Here is an 18120-nt window from a genome sequence, read left to right on the forward strand (position 1 = left end):
CATCTGATTTCAAATATACAAAGTCTTGGTTTTTGATAATAAAAACAACGTTGAAGCTTTTAAAGGCATAATTACATGCGGCAACTTAACGTCACAGCAGACATAACAACAGCCGGTGTTTCTTGTGAGTGTGTGTCTACAGAAGGTCCAGTTGTGATAGACACGGTTCGCCACTGCTAGGAGGAGATTCCTAACCCTGATAAGGTGGGGGGGGGGGGGGGTGTACCTTGGTTGGTTGGTGATTGGCTAAAGGTTACACAAGCCTGAAAAACATTGTGACATCCCAAAGTGCTCAAAATCACATTTTAAGAAGTATGACTTGTTTAGGTCTTGAACCTTGAGGTTTGTCCGCTTGTTCTGTTTCAGGTTTGCAACCCCATGGTCGTTTTAAAAAATATAATTTTAAGAGTATTTCTCCTGTAACAGAAAATAGATTCTGGGACCGGGGCACAGAGCTTTGCAGTCGGGTGCAGTGCAGGTATTCATCATAAACAGGTGGATGCTTCACACACAGCTGTTTATTGGTTGGTTGTGCTTTGAAGGCTCAAATGGCATCATATTCACTTGGAGAGTGCGTACTACAGCAAGGGTGGTCTTTCCACCAGGGAGAGCTGCACATATTGCACCCAGACAAACCTTTAAGCATGCTTTCATGATTAGAGGCTGATTTCCCTCAGAATGGAAGATGTAGCCGATGTGAGTTACAACATGAACAACACATTTTCATTTCAAATGGCTGTACAGTTATATCTCCATGTGGAGGTGCGGCCTGCTCTCCCCCTCCCCCCCCCCCGGTTCTCTGGTGCCCAGCGGCTCTGCCGAGGCGGCGGCCATGATGGTGTTGAGACGTTTCAGAGAGAGGGAGCGCTGCTTGAGCCGGGGGGGGGGGCCTGGCTCCTCTGGGGCCGGCTGTGGAAGGTGAGCGAACCTCTGGCCGTCCTCGTCATACTGGTACAGACGGAGGACACGGCTGGGGCGGCCTGCAGGGGGCAGAGTTTCTCCTGCTCCTCTGTTACTTCCTGTCTCATCGTTATTGCTGTCTGTATCTTCCTCCTCCTCCTCCTCCTCCTCCTCCCCACTTCCTCTCCCCTCCTCTCCATCCTCATTGCTGCTATTTTCCTCCCTATCTGCCTTCTCCACCTCTTCCTCCTCCTTTCTCACTTCTGTCTTTTCCTCCCCTCCTTCTCTACTTTCTTTCTCCTCTCCATCTTTACTAGCCGTGTCTTCATCTGTTTGGGTTTGACTCTCTCCATCCTCGCCTCGATAGAAATGATTAAACTGCTCTTCCTTTGCCTCCCCATCACACTCTTCATTATTTCCCTTCAAACCTTTTCCTTCCTCCTCCTCTTCCTCCTCCCTCATGTTGTCACATCCTTCCAGATAGGCCGTGGTTTCCTGCTCCTCCTGTCGTTTTCCCCGGAAGCTTCTCTGAGGATTGGTGGGGGGGGGAATGGTGGTCTCCATGGTTGAACAATGAGCAGAGTCGGCGTCGCTGTCCCACGCCTGGTTGTCGTACATGGGCGATAGTGTTGCCATGGTGACCTCAGAGTCAGTTGTGCGTTGTGATTGAAACCTCGTGGAGAGGTTCCCTAAACACCTGGAGAGGATAAGATGCAGATTACACATCTCTTCACAAATGAAGCCGTTTGCTTTACTTACTTTGACTGTTTGACACTTTACAGTTATATCTCCACGTGGAAGTGCAGCCTCTCCGCCCCCCCCCCCCCCCCCCCCTGGTTCTCTGGTGCCCAGCGGCTCTGCCGAGGCGGCGGCCATGATGCACTACAAACTGCCTTATTCGCATAGTTAAACCTCACTTTTTAGAAACCTCAAAAATACTAAATATCTATCAGCGATCCATTTGGGAAGTTACCTGGTGATGTTTATTATTTCACGTTTTTTGCCCTGGCAAACTATGTCATTGTTTTTATTGGCATTCATTGGTCCTTTGATTTCAGCATTCAAATGAGTTCTCAGAGTTCTCTGAGGTAGGTAGGACTAGGGAGGCCCTGAGAGGAGAGGGAGGAGAGGGAGGAAGGGAGGAGAGGGAGGAAGGACATCTGCTTTCTCTGTCCTGTTTATGACTTAGGAACAATAAGGGAAGACAATCTTCAAACGTTGTTCATACATCCACCTGGACTCAATAATTGGCTCATACAATTGTGGAGGTCAAAGGTCAAGATCAAAGTGTCTTGAGAAAAAATTATCCGGCAACATTTTTTTATTTAAAATTGTGAGGATGAAAGAATAATGACCAAAAGTGTTATGAATGTGATCAAAGTGTAACAAAGGCCTGGACTGACCTGAGGACAGGGGTCCTGCTCAGAGCTCCGGCGCTGAAGCCCACCAGGAACGTCAGCAGAACTGAAGCCGCCACAGCTCCTGCCAAGTGAGCGTCTGAAACGCCTGCCTGCATCTCTTCCAAGGACCCGACGTCCCTCCTGAACCTGAACTCATCACGCTGCTCACCTCCGCTGTGTTCCTGCTCCTCTTCATCACGCCGCTGACCCACACTCAGCTCGTAGGGCCACAGTGCAGTTCCCTCTGTGTGCTGCAGGAGGCAGTAGTACAGGCCGCGGTGCAGGAGGCTGGGGTTGGGGACCTTCAGGCTTCCATCATGAAGCATGAAGACGGGGTCCATGTTACTGTGGAACCCAGGGGTCTGAAGGTTTCCAAAAGGGGTGTGCCAGTACTGAACCACACCTGCAGGAAGGATGAGCACAAGCATGAGTCCTCACACACAGAAGGAGAAGGAATGAGCTTTGCACTTCCAGTTTCCTTGTCTAAAAGGCCATCGTTTTTATTAAGACTATTGGAAAAAGGTCTGTGGGAAACAGTTCAAGATATGTTCAATACCTTAGTAAATACACAACTCATCACTTTTAAAGCCTTTAAGTGTCTTAAAGAAGGAGATTTCTAATACAAGTTCAATGTGACTTCAGGGGTTTCCAGGCCTAACGCTGGTGATACAAAGTCACTTCTCCACCTCTCTCCGATAAATACCAAATCACCTGAAACAAGGACACTGACATAAACATTTATTTTTTAACAATAAGAAGCTACAGCCCATGGAGCACAGGTCACATGGTGCAGCGGGGCGGATGATACTCGCGTGCTGAGAAGCCTGTGTCCGTCATCTTTACTGACCTGCTTTCTTTCCGTCTCCACAGTTCAGAGTCAGCTCTGCCTCTGGATGACCTTTGACCCTGCAGGTTGGTGCGACGCTCACAGAGCCGCGGCCATCAGCGGTGCACAGAAAGGCAGTGAAAGTTAACCACCTGGTGAGCATTCTGAACATACGGGAAACAATTCAGGTGTGTTTATGGTTCTCAGTGAATTACTGTTGCAGCATGAAACCTCTGGTCCAGCTACGAGCTCTAAAAGCACCTCTAGAGAGACCTCCAGAGAGACCTCCAGAGAGACTTCCAGAGAGACCTCCAGAGAGACCTCCAGAGAGACCTCCAGAGAGACTTCCAGAGAGACCTCCAGAGAGACCTCCAGAGAGACCTCCAGAGAGACTTCCAGAGAGACCTCCAGAGAGACTTCCAGAGAGACCTCCAGAGAGACTTCCAGAGAGACCTCCAGAGAGACCTCCAGAGAGACTTCCAGAGAGACCTCCAGAGAGACCTCCAGAGAGACTTCCAGAGAGACCTCCAGAGAGACCTCCAGAGAGACCTCCAGAGAGACCTCCAGAGAGACCTCCAGAGAGACTTCCAGAGAGACCTCCAGAGAGACTTCCAGAGAGACCTCCAGAGAGACCTCCAGAGAGACCTCCAGAGAGACTTCCAGAGAGACCTCCAGAGAGACCTCCAGAGACTTCCAGAGAGACCTCCAGAGAGACTTCCAGAGAGACCTCCAGAGAGACTTCCAGAGAGACTTCCAGAGAGACCTCCAGAGAGACCTCCAGAGAGACTTCCAGAGAGACCTCCAGAGAGACCTCCAGAGAGACCTCCAGAGAGACCTCCAGAGAGACTTCCAGAGAGACCTCCAGAGAGACTTCCAGAGAGACCTCCAGAGAGACCTCCAGAGAGACCTCCAGAGAGACCTCCAGAGAGACCTCCAGAGAGACCTCCAGAGAGACCTCCAGAGACTTCCAGAGAGACTTCCAGAGAGACCTTCAGAGACTTCCAGAGAGACTTCCAGAGAGACCTCCAGAGAGACCTCCAGAGACTTCCAGAGAGACTTCCAGAGAGACCTCCAGAGACTTCCAGAGAGACCTCCAGAGAGACTTCCAGAGAGACCTCCAGAGACTTCCAGAGAGACTTCCAGAGAGACCTCCAGAGAGACTTCCAGAGAGACTTCCAGAGAGACCTCCAGAGAGACTTCCAGAGAGACCTCCAGAGAGACTTCCAGAGAGACTTCCAGAGAGACCTCCAGAGAGACCTCCAGAGAGACTTCCAGAGAGACTTCCAGAGAGACTTCCAGAGAGACCTCCAGAGAGACCTCCAGAGAGACCTCCAGAGAGACTTCCAGAGAGACCTCCAGAGAGACCTCCAGAGAGACTTCCAGAGAGACCTCCAGAGAGACTTCCAGAGAGACTTCCAGAGAGACCTCCAGAGAGACCTCCAGAGAGACTTCCAGAGAGACTTCCAGAGAGACTTCCAGAGAGACCTCCAGAGAGACCTCCAGAGAGACTTCCAGAGAGACTTCCAGAGAGACTTCCAGAGAGACCTCCAGAGAGACCTCCAGAGAGACTTCCAGAGAGACCTCCAGAGAGACCTCCAGACACACGGTGACGGTGCAACGTTCCTCACATGGACACAAACAGGACTTCACTCTCGAGTGGTTGGATCTTAAATTACACAGTGTGCTAACATTTCACATTATAACTTTATAGGGAAGAAGTATATATAAAAACGTAATATCACAATGAAATTAAATGTATTTGTATTACATTTTGTATGTAAATATGCAAATTAGAAGTGTTCTCAATACAACAATTTCACTGCATTTGTGTAACAGAAATCTGAACATTTCATAAAGACAGGTTAAAAATTCTCGTTTCGTTGTTGACGCATTCGAGTCACAGATGAAACAAAAGGGATTTTTGGACGTATATTTGTATCACTACATACCTACACCGACAACAGATATAAAAGGCTCAACATCAGGCAATAACAGAAAGGACTGAACAACCTTTGGTGTCTGTTACTGTCGGGCTACGGGCTGTCGGGGGGCTGAGTTCCAGAGGGAGCAACAAATGAATGGCAATTTGCAAGAAAGTAAAGGTAAAGGGGAACATCTTAAGCTAATTGATTTCACTATGTAACTTCCCCAATTGATTACATACACAAAAACAATCTTTCTCAGAGTTATGTTTAAATATTCAAATGCAGCTTGGTATAATGCAAACCTCTGGAGAATTTAGGGCAAAATCCTGGACACAAAAAGTAGTAAGATTTACCTTTTGGATGTTTTTTTTACACTTTGTTCCACATATCTAAAGTATAGTCACAATAGAAGTGCAAAGATAAAAGATCATTTTGAAAGGGGACATGTTGAAGAGGGTAAAATAACCCAAACTCAAAATGTACCAGAGCATGAATAACAATGTTTTTGCTCTAGTGTCTCGCCTATGTTGGATTTCCATTTGTGTAGCTCTCATAGTGAGAGACCCCAATAGATTCCCCTTTCAGTGTCATGGTGGGCTGGCTGACCACAACATGCTGTACCTGTTTTAAGGGAATAATCATTTAAGACAATATCAAATCAAAGTTAAAAATGCACTTCTCTGACGGACCAGACAAAATGTGAGGGATGTTCCACAAATAAATAATATATACCATACAGAGTGCGATAGTTACCTCTGACAGCTTGTGTTATTTCTTCTAAGCGCAGCGGTGTTTCCTTAGTGTGAACATATTGTCTGATGGAAGAGTCTCCTCTGCAGAGTGTAAAGTGCAGTCCTCACATGACAGGATGGTGATGATGTTAAAGATTAATAGCATCTCAGAGGTAGAGGCACAGTTTATAAAGTCAACTTTCTACTGTTCGACAGCAGGTCTCTATGTTAGCTAACATAGAGACCTGCTGTCGAACAGTAGATCTAAGGTATATTTAACATGATAATGTGCCCTCCAGTTTCCCTCTGTGTCGAGAACATTTGATAGGTGTCCTTTAAGGTGCCCGTCCAGAGAAGAAGGCAGGTCAATCTCAGCCACTGTGATATTCCAGTGGAAAAGCACAATCATTTGCCCTCTAGGGTGCTGTTTCTGAAGAGGAAATGGAAGTGGCCTCAAAATGTCAGTGCAGAAAACATGACAAAGTGTCTTTTACATTGGAGAAGATATTAGAGGGCACTGGTTGCATTTCCAGTGGAGAAAAACATTATAAACTGCCCTTTAGGGAACCCTACCAGTGGAGAAAACATGAAAATACACCTTTTGGGGGCCGCCCCCCTGTAAAGAAAACTTGAAGAAGTCCCTCGCAGGCCGCCCCTGGCCAACCTCGCAGGCAAAACTGTGGCGCGCTTAGGTCATGGATGTATAATAAGAACAGCCCCACCTAGTGTCACCAGAAAGTATTACAAATAATGATTACAAAAAAATGCAAAAAAAAAGAATATATATATATAAAATATATTTTAATATCATGTTTTAGTCTGTGTTCTTCTAATTAGTGTCTAACAGTGTGTGCTATTGAGCTGTTTGGAGCCATGTGAGACAAAACCCATCCTGCACCTCCCTCTCACTGTCTAAGTGAATGGTGACAGTAAAAACTACACTGCGCATGCTCAGAGTACAATCCCAAACCACTTCCTCGACCCTACCCTCCGTGACGGAGTGAACTCCGTCTGTAGCCACACTCGCGGTTCCACGAGGCTCCCTCCTGTCAGATGGAGGGAGTAAACACAGCAGCAAGCTTTGGGACGGCCTCCCCTCTCTCCGGCAGAAACAGGAAATGCCGTAACCTATGTACCAACGGTTTCAAATCATCATCTCTTAGACAAAAATGTAAATTTATTAACTCAAATAAAACTCCAACATCTTTCATTGTGTTTCAAGCTCTTTTAGTTTTAAACCTGATGTTTATAAGCTTCTTAGTTTTTGCAACAGTCCTGTAAATAGAACAACTTTATAATAAATGCACACATTTACCTTTTTCTAGACTAAACACAGGTATGATCCTAAGTTAAAAACATATGAGGTCATCATGAGGTGGATGTTTGCTGGAACTACTTGTTAACAGCTTGTTTCCTGACGGACACACACAGCGTTGAGACCGGTCAGGTAGAGACCTGTCTCAAGTCAGCACCGATGCAGACCATTATACATCCATGATGCAGACTCGCTGTTTGAGGGCTTGATAGCCCACTCCCCCTCCACACTGAAGAAAATTGAAGTAACGTGATATAGCAGGAAGTTTAATACAGTGTAATTCTGTATATTCCTTTAATGTCCACCTGATATAGGATGTTAAGTGTTAGTTAATGAGAGAAATGTATACGTTCATTTCCTGCAAGACTCCTAAAGAGCATGAGACGATTGGGGTCACACACAATTAGAGATTTTGTTTTGCAAAATTATCTTTTAAGTTGACAAACATCATATGTGTAATTCGTTGCAGAATTCAAACAGGATGAAAAGATAATCTTTCTCTCTCCATTTACTTCAATACATGATTTTTCCAAAATAAGGTCCCATGGAGGTCCACCGGAAAGGGAGGGACTGCGCCACTCTATTCCACAATAAGGGGAGTGTCAACACAGACACCTGTCAGTATGGTCAGTATCAACTGTATCAACCCTATGGTGTCAACCAGCGCCTAAATGGCTCTGGTGTCAACCATAGACTGTATATATAAAGGTGTCAACCCGCACACTGCTGTTCCTCGGCGCTGCTCCCCCTCCCTCCCGCTGAAATTATGAATGAAACGCGTATAATCATAGATAACACGGCAGGGTCCGTGACAGTTTGTTTCATCTGATTTCCAATAAACAAAGTCTTGGTTTTTAGAATATTAAACTGTTCGTTTCGCCAAATTCAGATGATAAATACAACTTTGAAGCTTGTAAAGGCATAATTACAAGCCGCCATTTGCCCAACCCTGGTATCGAACATCCCATCCAACATCACATCCAGTAAAACCATGGGCGGGGTAAACAGGAAATTAGTTGGCAGCAATTTTGCCGAGAGGTTTTTTGTTAAATAATATTGAACAGTTACAGGCTTCTTAATGTGAATTTTGCTGCTTTTGCTTTTAATCGTACTTCGATGTAGTACTTTAGAAGTTGAGTATTTTATATTGGTACTTTTACTCAAGTAAAAAATCTAAATACTTGTTCCACCACTGGTTAGTAAGTGGTTCCGATATTTCCGTGCTGAACCTGAAGGCACCACAGGTCTGGCTCGCGCCCTCCTCCTCAGTCAGATTCTCAGGCCACTGTACACTACACTGGACCCCGGCTGAGAAGCTCCTCACACCACCGCCGAGCTGAGGGCCGACACTGAGGGAACACTCCACATCCTCCCGGGAGAACAGGGGGAGCTGCCGCTGAGAGACACCCGTAAAGCGGACCTTAAACCATACATTTCCTCAGGTAAAAACAAAAAATATAATGTAGTTGGAGGGTAATTTAGCTTTAATAAAGCCGTTTCACTAATCTAAATCTGCTAGCATCATCGCTATGTTTTTTTTTTCTGCTTTAGAAAAGTTGAAGAAAGATTATTTAAACTCGAAGCTGAATTCGAAACACTTTAACTCTAAATAAGTGCATGTAGACACGATTTATGAAACCTTTTCTTGGTAGCGTTAGACAATAACGCTAGCTTGTCTATTAATCATAAGACAAGTATGAAACGTTTGTCCCAGGTTTTGATTTCCGCATTTTTCGAAAAGATGAAAAATCTACTTAAAAGAAAACTTGCCATCTTTCAAACTAACTGGTGGAACCAAATATACTTCCGCCAGGAGCCTTCAAAATAAAATGCTTTACTGGAGAAGTGTTCTGTGGTAAGTAGAAATAATAGTGTAGAAATTCCGGCATTAACATTAAAACATACTAATACTGAATACCAAAGGTAAAGGACTTATTATGTAGAATGGCTTGAATAAAAGCTACAGCGTTTAGGTTGTGAACATATGAATGCATCAGTAATGACATTGCTACAGTATTTCTACATTTTAGACTAGATATCAACGGCAAATAATAGGAAAGTACACTAAAATGAAAAATATATTTCTGTCACAATTAATTAAAAGCGGCTTATGTTTCCAATTTCCCTACACTGTTGTTACCGTGCCAAAACATGCACTTTTACTGCGGAGGGAACGATTTCCCAAATTCCGGTATAGTTGTCTATAGAGGCTCCTCAATACTCAAATTTCCCCTCCTCGACTCCCCTCCTCGACTCCCCTCCTCGAGACTTAGTCCCGCCCACAGGAGATGCGAGCGGAGGACCGAGGAGGGGAACCGGGGAAAGAGGAGGGGAAGCAGCAGACGTTTAAAGAAATGAGAACTCCTCTCCTCTGAGCGGTCATATTAAAGCGACGTCCGTTCATTATTACGTGGCAACAGCTGCATCAGCTGTCGAGTGTTTTGTCATATTTTATAATCTCTGTTAGATCAGCTGAACATTGTTCCCCCACATATTTACCTTGAATTCATTGAGAGTGCGGTATAATGACACAATAACAGGCTACAGATGCGGACACACACACACAAATATATTTATATAAATATATGCAATTTAAAGTATGAGAGCACTCTCATAATAACGTAACACAATCAGAGACTGGATATATCCCCCCCCCCCCTCTCTCTCTGGTCGCTGAAATGGGGAATTGAAATTACGGGCCAAAAGTTGTATTTGCAAGTATTAAAAGTAAGCAGAGGACACCAAACCAACTGAGACCTGTCTGTCCGCCGCATCTGCGCACACACTGTACCACACACACACCTACACACTGTACCACACACACCTACACACTGTACCACACACACACCTACACACTGTACACACACACACACACACACACACACACACACACACACACACACACACACACACACACCACACACACACACACACACACACACACACACCACACACACACACACACACACACACACACACACACACACACACACACACACACACACACACACACACACACACACACACACTGTACCATACACACCTAAGCTCCTAAAGCATAATCAGGCTACAGCCGTTGTGTATTTTAGTATGTGAAGCACTAAATGTTCTTAGAAAATATCGACTCTTTGTTTTGTATTTGTATTTGAGTATTGAGAAGCCTCTATTGTGTCTTTACACAGCTCTTCTACAACATAGAGACTTCTCAATACTCAAATTTCCCCTCCTCGACTCCTCGACTCCTCGGTCCTCCGTAGTGACCCGGAAATGAATTTCAGCGCGCACATTTTGAAGGACGTCTCATTTCTCTAAATGCACACCGAGGATCGAGCATCGAGGAGGCTCTCTGGAGGAGCTATAACCGAGGATACACTGATGGGTCCTCCACGGCTCCTCCGCGGATGCATTTCCGGGAACGGTGGAGGCGTGACGCAACGGCCGGACTTATCTCAGCCAATGACAGCTCTGCATGCATCCCCTGGATATATTTTAGAACCTGCTTTCATCGCAACGCGATGTTTACAATGAGAACAGCTGTGAGGCCCGTGCAGAAGCAGAGCAGTGTGTAAAATATATATCACTCAGTATAACAGGCATACTCTCTTTATTTGCTTTAGTTAGTAGATATCTACAAACAAAGAGTCGATATTTTTCTAAAACCATTCAGTGCTTCACATAATAAAATACACAACGGCTATAGCCTGATTATGCGTTAGGAGCTGTAGGTGTGTGTGGTACATTGTCGGTGCGATGTGGTACATTGTCGGTGCGTGTTGTACAGTGTGTAGGTGTGTGTGTGGTACAGTGTGTAGGTGTGGGTGTGTGTGTGGTACAGTGTGTAGGTGTGTGTTATACAGTGCGCAGATGCGGCGGACAGACAGGTCTCAGTTGGTTTGATGTCCTTACTTTTAATACTTGCAAATACAACTTTTGGCCCGTAATTTCAATTCCCATTTCAGCGACCAGAGAGAGGGTGGGGGTATATCCAGTCTCTGATTGTGTTACGTTATTATGAGAGTGCTCTCATACTTTTAAATTGCATATATTTATATAAATATATTTGTGTGTGTGTGTCCGCATCTGTAGCCTGTTATTGTCTCCATTATACCGCACTCTCAATGAATTCAAGGTAAATATGTGGGGGAACAATGTTCAGCTGATCTAACAGAGATTATAAAATATGACAAAACACTCGACAGCTGATGCAGCTGTTGCCACGTAATAATGAACGGACGTCGCTTTAATATGACCGCTCAGAGGAGAGGAGTTCTCATTTCTTTAAACGTCTGCTGCTTCCCCTCCTCTCTCCTCGGTTCCCCTCCTCGTCCTCCGCTCGCATCTCCTGTGGGCGGGTCTAAGTATCGAGAGGGGAGTCGAGGAGGGGAGTCAAGGAGGGGAAATTTGAGTATTGAGAAGCCTCTCATGTGTCTATAAGTCTATTTGAGCAAACTGATTACAGCTGCGTACATCCAATATGTTCAGGCCGTTCATGTAATACATCTAAAATGGGATATTTTTGAAATCTGCATTATTGTTGGTTGCTGGCACATATCTGTGGTCTGTGCCCACATGAAACCACACCCGTGTTTGGTTTGGTTTCCCTCCTTTACTGCTTGCTCTAAAATCGAACCCTGTGTCTGTGGAGAACACCAGAGGTACCTGAAGAACTTCTTTTTATTTATTAACATCGATTGTGAAAAAATTACCATTTGAAAAAATACATTTAATGAATAAACAAAAACCTTGAAGAAAATTCATGATGGGATTGGTTTAAAAAAACTTCTACAAGAACCACATTTTTTGTTGAATGGATTTCTAGCCCTTTCTTTTCTGCAAAACTGCTCATAAACCGCTTTATTGGCATAATGATTGGGGTGCAGTCTGAATACCCCTCACTCTCACAACAACTCTTTATATAGAGATTGTTTCACAAACGAACTCTCACTACTGTTAGGCTGGCTTCTATGTGGCCCATGCATCATCACACAGGAAGACATGCAGGCTTATGAGTCCACAAGACTCTCAGCTCTACTGTAAACACTGTTTAGAGACTTGAGAGACCCTGTGCAGGCAGAAAACCACCTTTAGAGTAGGCAGAAACCACCTTTAGAGTAGGCAGACAGAAACACTCTTTAGAGTAGGCAGAACCACCTTTAGAGTAGGCAGACAGAAACCACTTTAGAGTAGGCAGGCACGAAACCACTTCGTTAGAGTAGGCAGACAGAAACCACCTTTAGAGTAGGCAGACAGAAACCACCTTTAGAGTAGGCAGGCAGAAACCACCTTTAGAGTAGGCAGAAACCACCTTTAGAGTAGGCAGACAGAAACCACCTTTAGAGTAGGCAGGCAGAAACCACCTTTAGAGTAGGCAGGCAGAAACCACCTTTAGAGTAGGCAGACAGAAACCACCTTTAGAGTAGGCAGCAGAAACCACCTTTAGAGTAGGCAGACAGAAACCACCTTTAGAGTAGGCAGGCAGAAACCACCTTTAGAGTAGGCAGACAGAAACCACCTTTAGAGTAGGCAGACAGAAACCACCTTTAGAGTAGGCAGGCAGAAACCACCTTTAGAGTAGGCAGACAGAAACCACCTTTAGAGTAGGCAGGCAGAAACCACCTTTAGAGTAGGCAGAAATAACAGGTGTCCTCTAGTTTATCGTTCATAACCACTATCTCCTCTGAAAGAGAACCAAGCCGGCCTGCCCATCGGGGGAGTTTTGGCCAAAGGTCAAACTGTGAACTATTGATCGATAATCAGCCTAAATTAAATATTGCTTGTTCTGTCTGATCAAACAATATCTTTTGTTAACAACAATTTCAAAAAGCGAATCCTTACATTTGAGTAACTGTGACAAAGTAAAAAATTGTTGCTGGATGAATTATTTAAAGATGATTTGTTTTTAGATTTAGATTTGCAATAACCCAATTTACCAGTAATGTACAGTTTTCTGTTTGTTTTCTATCATGGTAAATGTAAATATATCTTTGGACTGCTGGTCAGGAACATTTAATAAATGCATTCAAAGCAACTAACTGTTCCTGGCATGTCTTAGGGTGTCATGTCTTAATAGTTCGCTCTCTGGTGCGCACCAGACCACAGTTTGTTACATTGTTTCATTTTTCAGAAGGTTCGGTTTGCGTTCACACTGGCAAAAACTCAAAGGGACTATAAACTTTAAACACAAGTCATGGCACGGAAATGCTGTTCAACCATTGGTCAGACATTAAGGGGGGTACACACGCAAATCCCGGCAATTTCTAGCGGAGCCTCCACCCATGGCGCATCGGCACTTTCGGAAGGTTATTCTCATGCTGCTGTTAGTCTGGAGATCAACAGACATGATTATATAATCAAAACAACGTCCGTTAAAAACATTATTACGTGACTTTGTTGAATACTCGATTCTGATTGGTCAATTCAAAACACGTGACACGTTTTTAATCCAGAACAGACAGACCGCTGTCAAGGATTTATTGACCGTTGTTAAGGACGCTCACATCTGCACAAAGAAGTCCGTTCGATTGAACTGTATACAGTTTGGCTGAAACTAACTGACAAGACAAGAGCGACAAGAAAACAGCGGAGAAGTAACGGGCCAGAAACCCTCCTTTTACGCAGCGGTCCAGACAGAGGTCAGGCGGCGACACATATTCAGTGTGCAGTTACTTTGGCATTAGGGCAGGGATATCTAGATACTTTCCAAGGTTTGACATAATGAATTGCTTGCTACTTTTAAAGCAAGCAACGATTTTCAACTCTGTAATCAAAAAAGCTCCTCAAAACGCTATCGAAGCAGTTCCTGCCGTTGCTCACGTTAGTTCAAACAGTAACAACGGACTCTTTTTCTTAGCGGATGCATGTACATTTAAATACAATACAACTATCAATAATCAATAAAATAATTTCTAAATCCCACAAAAGCATTTCAATTTAATATTGGGAGTCATGTCGTTACTTTGTTGAGAATGTGGCCGTGTAATTAAGCGGCATAATGTGCAGCAGCGCGGTCATTATGGGGAAAAGAACACCTTCATGCTGATCTAGATCCCTCCGCTCCGCGTCGGGCTCCTGATCAGCCTGTCGGTGTTCTTTTCCTGCTTATCCACGAGAGACGTTCTGCAGAGGAGGGGCGTTTCACCGACGACAGGTGTTCTTACTTTTATGTAAGCTGACGGAGAATGTTTACTTTACCACGACACTGTTCCAACACTTAATTCTGCTTTACTCTTTAACTAAACAGCCGCGGATTCTTGAAAGACTCTTTCGCTAAAGATTTTGAAGATATCCGGTTCTTGTGAACACGTAAATACTGCGCTTCCTATGTTTGGTGCGGACTGCGTTCACACCAACAATGAACCGCTCCAGAGTTCGCAAGCAAGTGCTCCGAGACCACACTATTTTAGCGGACCAGAGTCCGGTTGTTTAGTTCACTTCAGAGTCTCTGGACTGCGTTCACACACCGACCAAATGAACCGCACAAGCGGTTCTAAACGCACCAGGGTTCGATTCAACCGGACTATACAGGCAGGTGTGAACGCACCCTTAAATAGAGCACAGCCAGCTTTATTATTACACATGTGATATGTCAGTACAAAATGCCTATTTATAGTGCAATTCATTTGAATACATAAAGGGAAACTCAACACATGACTTAACAGCCAAACAGTGTAGACCAGGGAATGAGGTTACTTTCTTCACCTTGAATGTTCCCTTAGATACTTTTTGATTAATCCATGAATTGTGTCGTTTAAGCTTCTTCAGTTTCAGACTCCTGAGTTGGGAGTGATAACATGACCAAATACTAGTGTTGTTTATGTGTATCAAACTGCACAGACCCCCCCCCCCCCCTGCCATGGTGAGTCATTCCCCAGTCATGCTTTATTGCAGGTCAGCTCAGTTCCTTCTCTCAGAGAGAACATGTCGTTTCCTTTAGAAATGTTTTGTAATGTTACCTTCACTCCGGCACAGTTTGATTTTTATCATCCCTACATGCTCCTCAGATGCACATTTATTTCATTCTTTAAACCCACAGTACTTTCCCACTGTCAGGGGCGGCGCCAGGCTGTTTGACACATTTTTAAAAAACATTTTCAACATCGTGGATAAGTCCTTATATGCTCCCGGCAACACACTGAGCGTCAACTTTGCCTCCTCATTACTCACCCCTACTTTAGAGAACAATGAGTCTGCGCCTTTGATGCGGACGATGCAGGGATGCAGTGTAGACAGGAAGAAACGCAGATCATCCTCTGGCTGCAGCCTTGACCGGCACTTGCTTTTGATCAAATTAAGTATTATTCAAATTAAAATAAAGGGCGTTGCCGGCCGGCAGCGAACCGAGCCGGCCGTCAACGGCCCGCTGACGACCGGCCGTTCTGTGATTCTCCAGAACACACAGATGGTTCGCCCCTGCCAAGACCGGTCCATGAAAATCCTAGCTTCAAATAATCGTGGTCATACTTCCTCCGTTTTCTGCCAGACGCTGTCTCCTCTCTCACTTTAGGTAGCCTAACTTCACTAAAAATCGATCCATGTTGCCGCTCGCATAAAGTTAGCTGAAGTTAACCAGCTAGATTTCACTGTTTCTCGTTATTTTTTTCTCCCGCTGCGCCTCCCCTGAAGCTCTCTGGCGCCCCCCAGGGGAGGCGCAACTCACACTTTGAAAACCACTGGTCTAAGTTATCTCAGTGGGTCTCAAACAGTTTGATCCCCATTAATGTAAACAAGTATTTCCAAGGCACACCTTTTATATGATCATTATAGTTATACAAAAATAAGAGAATACATGAAAAACAGGTATGAAATACTATATGACAGTAAAACAAGAATACAGTTTAAAAGGGGAGTGATTAGTAAAATATCCATAAAGAAATAGATCTTCATTTGTGCACCAGATTGATGCTTTTAACCTCAATATTAAAACTTCCCTGGGGAGCATGCCCCCGGACCCCCCTAGAGGATGTTAGCTCCACCCCCCCACTGGGAGCGCGGATATATTGTGCGTGTGGGGAGTGTTGATAAGATAAGATGGACTTTTATTAATCCCTCGTGGGGAAATTGTTTCTCTGCATTTGACCCATCCTAGTGTTAGGAGCAGTGTGCTGCCATTTTGAACGGCGCCCAGGGAGCAATGTAGGGAACAGTGCCTTGCTCAGGGACACCTCGGTAGCAGGGTTTCCGCTAGGATTTTTTCTCGCCGGTCAAATGTCCGGGCAGAATTTATTTTACCGGACTAATTTGAAAGTTACCGTGTGTCATATTTCAATAATAATAATAATAGTTGTGTAGCAGAGTTTCCGTTAGCAGGTAATTACCGGACTATGAGCAGATATGCTTCAGTTTAAAACTCAGTTCACGGGCTCATTTTTATATTGCTTCAGTTTATAATCGTAACAGATCGAAAAATTCAGATTCATTTTTCAATAAATGATTCCACAAACAACAAACAACATAATTACTACATTCAAACAAACTACTTGTAGTAGATAACGTACATTATTCAGAAGTTTACATCAACTTTGAATAATAGCACGGGAGAAACGGATCCTCTCTTTTCCCCTCTCCCTCCCTCTCTCTCCTGACAGCACGTCAATTTCTCCTGCAGCGCGCTAAACAGAGGGCGGGGCTTCAGGTGATCCTGCAGAGCTGCGTGTCTCGGTCAGACTCAGCAGCTGATCTGATCTCTCTCTCGCTCCGGTTACACTTCACTCGCGTTTATGTCCATATCGCTCAGACCCAGCTCTCCTGATCGGCCTTTATAGAGAGCACCGATCAAACTATTAAGAGTGAATATCGGCCGATAATGACCGGCGGCCGATCGATCGGAGCCTCCCTAATTATTACCAGACATTTTGACCGTCAGGTTTTGAATTTACCGGTTTTTTATAAATTGTACCAGCTAAAAACCAGTAATTACCGGCTAACGGAAACCCTGCTCGGTAGCACTTGGTCTTGCCGGGACTTGAACTGGTGACCTTCCAGTTGCCAAGCCAAGTCCCTATCGACTTCGCCACCACCGCCCCAATAGTTCTACCCAATTGCAGTAGAACATTCCACTGTAGCGCCCGGTACCTTAATGGGAAAGCCTACATGTTTGAGTACCCTCTATGAAACGTCAAGTTACCCCACAGCACCCCCAAAAGAAACTCTCTGGCGCCGCCCATGCCCACTGTTAAAGGGATTTTCCCCATTACCAACCGATTATTTTTCACGGTTCACAGTGAGGAATATCAGGACATTGTTTCCTGAAAGAGTTGCTTTGTTTTTTTTTTTAACCGTTGAAACGGACAGCCCCAGCAGATGATATGATCTGTTGTTCTGTGCTCTGTTCAGCATCCCCTCGGTGTGGAGTGCCTTTAATTGACACTGATGTAATTACTGACTGAGCCCCACACTTCCTGTCAGGCTGTGGTTGAAGACCTATTCAAATCCTGTAGTTAGGGACCATTAAAAACCCGTCATTATCAGCAATATTGAAGTACTGAAGTAACAAAACACTGAGAGGGAACATTTTACTGTAGTTTACTTTATTGATAACATTGCTGCTTAATTTGTCTGTATGCTGCATAACATGGAACAACTCAAGTTTACATTTGAAGTACTATTACTGTGCTTTACTTTAATACAGCACAGAAGGTACAGTACTATACCACCCTGTTGTCAGAGTTTGACTGATGTGTAGCTTCAGATTTGTGTTTGTGTGTCGGCATCGGTCAGACCTTGGTGTGTTTTTGTCTCAATGTCTCTTCAGGCTTTAGTCAGAATAACAGTATAATAAAGATGGCTCAGCGAGATAACGCAGTCTCCCTGCGGGAATGATAATGTAGGACGAAGAATGTTTTTTTCACAGGCTGCAATGAGGAGGGTTTTTCAAACCTCTGTTAAACCAGTGGCAGGGATGCTTTTTCAATATCTCCCTAACAAAGTTATCATGCATAGAAGAAGAGCATTCTTTCATGTCCACCCTGCTATCTGCTGCTCAACATGATGGGACACAGGACGGTTCTGCAGGTCTTCTCTTGAT

At 44.6% G+C, this 18120-nt stretch overlaps 2 protein-coding genes across 3 annotated transcripts in view; one reads left to right on the top strand and one right to left on the bottom strand.

Moving 5' to 3' along the window:
- Positions 1-496: 496 nt before the first annotated feature.
- On the bottom strand, positions 497-5883 carry LOC117443723 (uncharacterized). Its single transcript, XM_034079616.1, has 4 exons — positions 5805-5883; positions 3148-3290; positions 2304-2703; positions 497-1597 (listed from the first exon to the last, which is right to left on the bottom strand). Exons 2-4 carry the CDS (start codon positions 3287-3289, stop codon positions 745-747), a joined length of 1395 nt encoding a protein of 464 aa, XP_033935507.1. The 5' UTR covers position 3290; positions 5805-5883; the 3' UTR covers positions 497-744.
- Positions 5884-8326: 2443 nt separating this feature from the next.
- Positions 8327-18120, top strand: part of LOC117443725 (calpain-5-like) — a 53550-nt gene continuing 43756 nt past the window's right edge. For both annotated transcript variants that reach the window (XM_034079618.2, XM_034079619.2), the window contains exon 1: positions 8327-8539. The gene's annotated coding sequence lies outside the window, so the exon portion shown is untranslated. The remainder of the gene's footprint in view (positions 8540-18120) is intronic.

The sequence above is a fragment of the Pseudochaenichthys georgianus genome, unplaced genomic scaffold, assembly GCF_902827115.2.
Source record: "Pseudochaenichthys georgianus unplaced genomic scaffold, fPseGeo1.2 scaffold_666_arrow_ctg1, whole genome shotgun sequence".
In the NCBI taxonomy this organism is placed as follows: Eukaryota; Metazoa; Chordata; class Actinopteri; order Perciformes; family Channichthyidae; genus Pseudochaenichthys; species Pseudochaenichthys georgianus.